Genomic DNA, 2,501 nt, shown 5'->3' with positions numbered 1-2,501 from the left:
TAAGCAGCACTTACGCGTCCACCAAGAAATCAGCAATATCTTTCGGGGGTAACTCATTACGATATTTATCTACATCCACATCATTAGACTCCTCAAGAAGCAAGAAATCATTTCCATCCAATCTTCGTGCGAATACTCGTCGACCGTGCCGCGTTGGGAAGGGAAGCTGGGCCAAGTCATTTTGATTAAGGTTTTCTAAAAGCTTGACGAAAATAATATCTCCATGAGTATCATTGATATAGCAGACGCTATTTTCGTCCTCAAGCGAAATATCCTCGAGCTGGTATGTGAGATCCTCTTCTTCCTCATTCCAGTCATTAGGTGGATCTTTTAACCACTTCGCTACCGAAGATTCTGGAGTGAGGGCCAAATGTGGGGAGTGTGATTGCAAGGATAATGAGAGAGGACTGATTCCGGTTGAGGTTCGATTAAGTGTTGATGTGTCATTAGATTCCGTTGATGTTGGATTCTGTTGATGTAAATAATTTGCTAGATCTTGCTTGAGTTTTTGCACCTTTTGCAAAGAAACTGTCGTATTTTTTTCACCAGAGCTTATATTGGTTGTATTCCCTTGTTGCTTTGTGAGGATTCTCTCTATACGTTTAATTCTCTCTTCAAGAGCATCAAGGTGACTGCAGAAGGGAAGGCATTAAGAGGGCGTAAGAGCACATAAGTAATACAAGTGAATGATAGAAGAACGACAATATAGAGATGATTTCTTTTTGCATACCCTTTCATTGGGTTTCGCCTTTTACTCCTTGGAGTGAACACACACTCGAGTCCATAAAGGTGACAGTTAGAGCATTTTTTTTTATTGCCACCGTTGCATCGCATCTTTCTGCGTCGGCAAGATTCACACGCTCGGCTGATTCGGCTTCGCTTCTCCAACCGACTCGTATCTTTTGAGGACATACTCATGTGGAGGCTATTCTCGGGCTTATTCACGCTATTTTTATCATCGATATAGGATAAGAAAATATCGGCTCAAATCAATTTTGTTCAAAAGAGGAGCAGCGGTACCTGATCATTATTTTTTCAGCGTTGTGATTTGTATTTTGTTTTTGATAACGTGGCCCTAAGAATAGTAGGATATAACCGAAATTTCATATTTTTTATATTATGTTTCCATTTGAACCATGAAAATTAGTTTTACATATTGCAATAGAGTTACTTTTCCGTAATAGCATCATTTGACCCTTAAACTATATATTAGTAGTTAATTGAGGCTGGTTCAACGTGATTACGGCCCATTCAATTCGTGAGCTTCCTACCCTTATTTCTTGTAGGTTATATATATATCATTCAATTTTTAAAAATATGGATAAAACCACCATATTTTTGTATTTCATCAGTGTTTTTACAACCCTGATCACCTTAATATATCTGATAGTAAATAGGCATTCACCTGTGCTTAAGCACTCTTTGGCTACTGCACCGCTTTATCAGCTGGACTAGAAAACCTCTTTCCAGATTTTCTCTCGAGGTATACGCTGATTTGCTTAATCAAATCGAAGCGTGTTGTCTTTAGGTAATCTGGATTACCGAGGCATGAAATCCGACGCATAGTTAGCTATGCGGTACCATTTTTCTAACGAAAACGATCTGCTTAATGCACAATTAGATCATTTTGGCCAATCATTCACTACAAACGGCTAATCCAAATAAAAAAATTCAAGTATTGTATAGTTGCCCAAGATTTGTGAGGAGTCCACTGTGGGAAAAATTACTACGAACTAATTTGGCTCGCAGAGAAGAATGATAGTCAAAGAAACCAAGCATTAACGGGCATCGGTACATTATGGCTCAGAAGAGTACAAAAGAGCAATGTCATGATCCGGGAATTCAAGTTTATATTGAAACCAAAGATGGTAAGCTGATAGTATTGAAAAATATAGCTTTCCCTCTTTGGCCAACCCTCCTCTGTCCTCTTTAGAAGAGGAAAGTAAGAATTTTATTGACAAATCCAAGCTTCAGTGCAAAAAAAATCTTTTGTAAATGTATTTGAGTAGTTTGGGACCAGAGAATATAAGAGTTTATCGAGAGGATTTTCGATTGGATTCTGGGAAGATTCGTTTACACTCCAATGTATTGATTAATATTTGTATTTTATTGCTTTAGCTAGTCGGCAGTTTTAATAAATCTCGTCAGGCGAAAAAATGGATATCAGAATCGAAATCGGGCTGATTCAGTGGTTGGAGAAAGTGAAGAGAGGTCAAAATAATCAGAAAATACGACCATTAGAAGGGGTCACCGAGGCGAAATCCCTTGAAATAGAACGCCATTCAAATATGCCACCAGATACTGGCACAATTCCACAATAAACGTGTGAACATTGGTACCCTCATAAGGTATTTCAAAACAATTGATCATATTACGGTATCCAAGACTCACTTTCAATGTGACAGGTTACGCACATTATTATACTAGCAAATTTTAAATCATTCATCTTACAAAAGCCTGTATACAAACTAGTCCTAGGGACGTTGTAGGGTTTGTAAATT

General features: G+C 38.0%; 1 protein-coding gene across 1 annotated transcript; it reads right to left on the bottom strand.

The window, feature by feature from the left end:
* Positions 1 to 10: 10 nt before the first annotated feature.
* Positions 11 to 738, bottom strand: VTP21DRAFT_9997 (uncharacterized protein; the record flags this gene model as incomplete). The annotated part of the gene is made up of 2 exons (XM_069401004.1): positions 11 to 632; positions 731 to 738. 2 exons carry the CDS (start codon positions 736 to 738, stop codon positions 11 to 13), a joined length of 630 nt encoding a protein of 209 aa, XP_069253723.1.
* Between the last annotated feature and the right edge of the window lie 1,763 nt (positions 739 to 2,501).

The sequence above is a fragment of the Calcarisporiella thermophila genome (assembly GCF_041956535.1).
Source record: "Calcarisporiella thermophila strain CBS 279.70 unplaced genomic scaffold VTP21scaffold_6, whole genome shotgun sequence".
Lineage (NCBI taxonomy): Eukaryota > Fungi > Calcarisporiellomycota > Calcarisporiellomycetes > Calcarisporiellales > Calcarisporiellaceae > Calcarisporiella > Calcarisporiella thermophila.
This window is presented reverse-complemented; position numbering and strand designations above follow the sequence as displayed.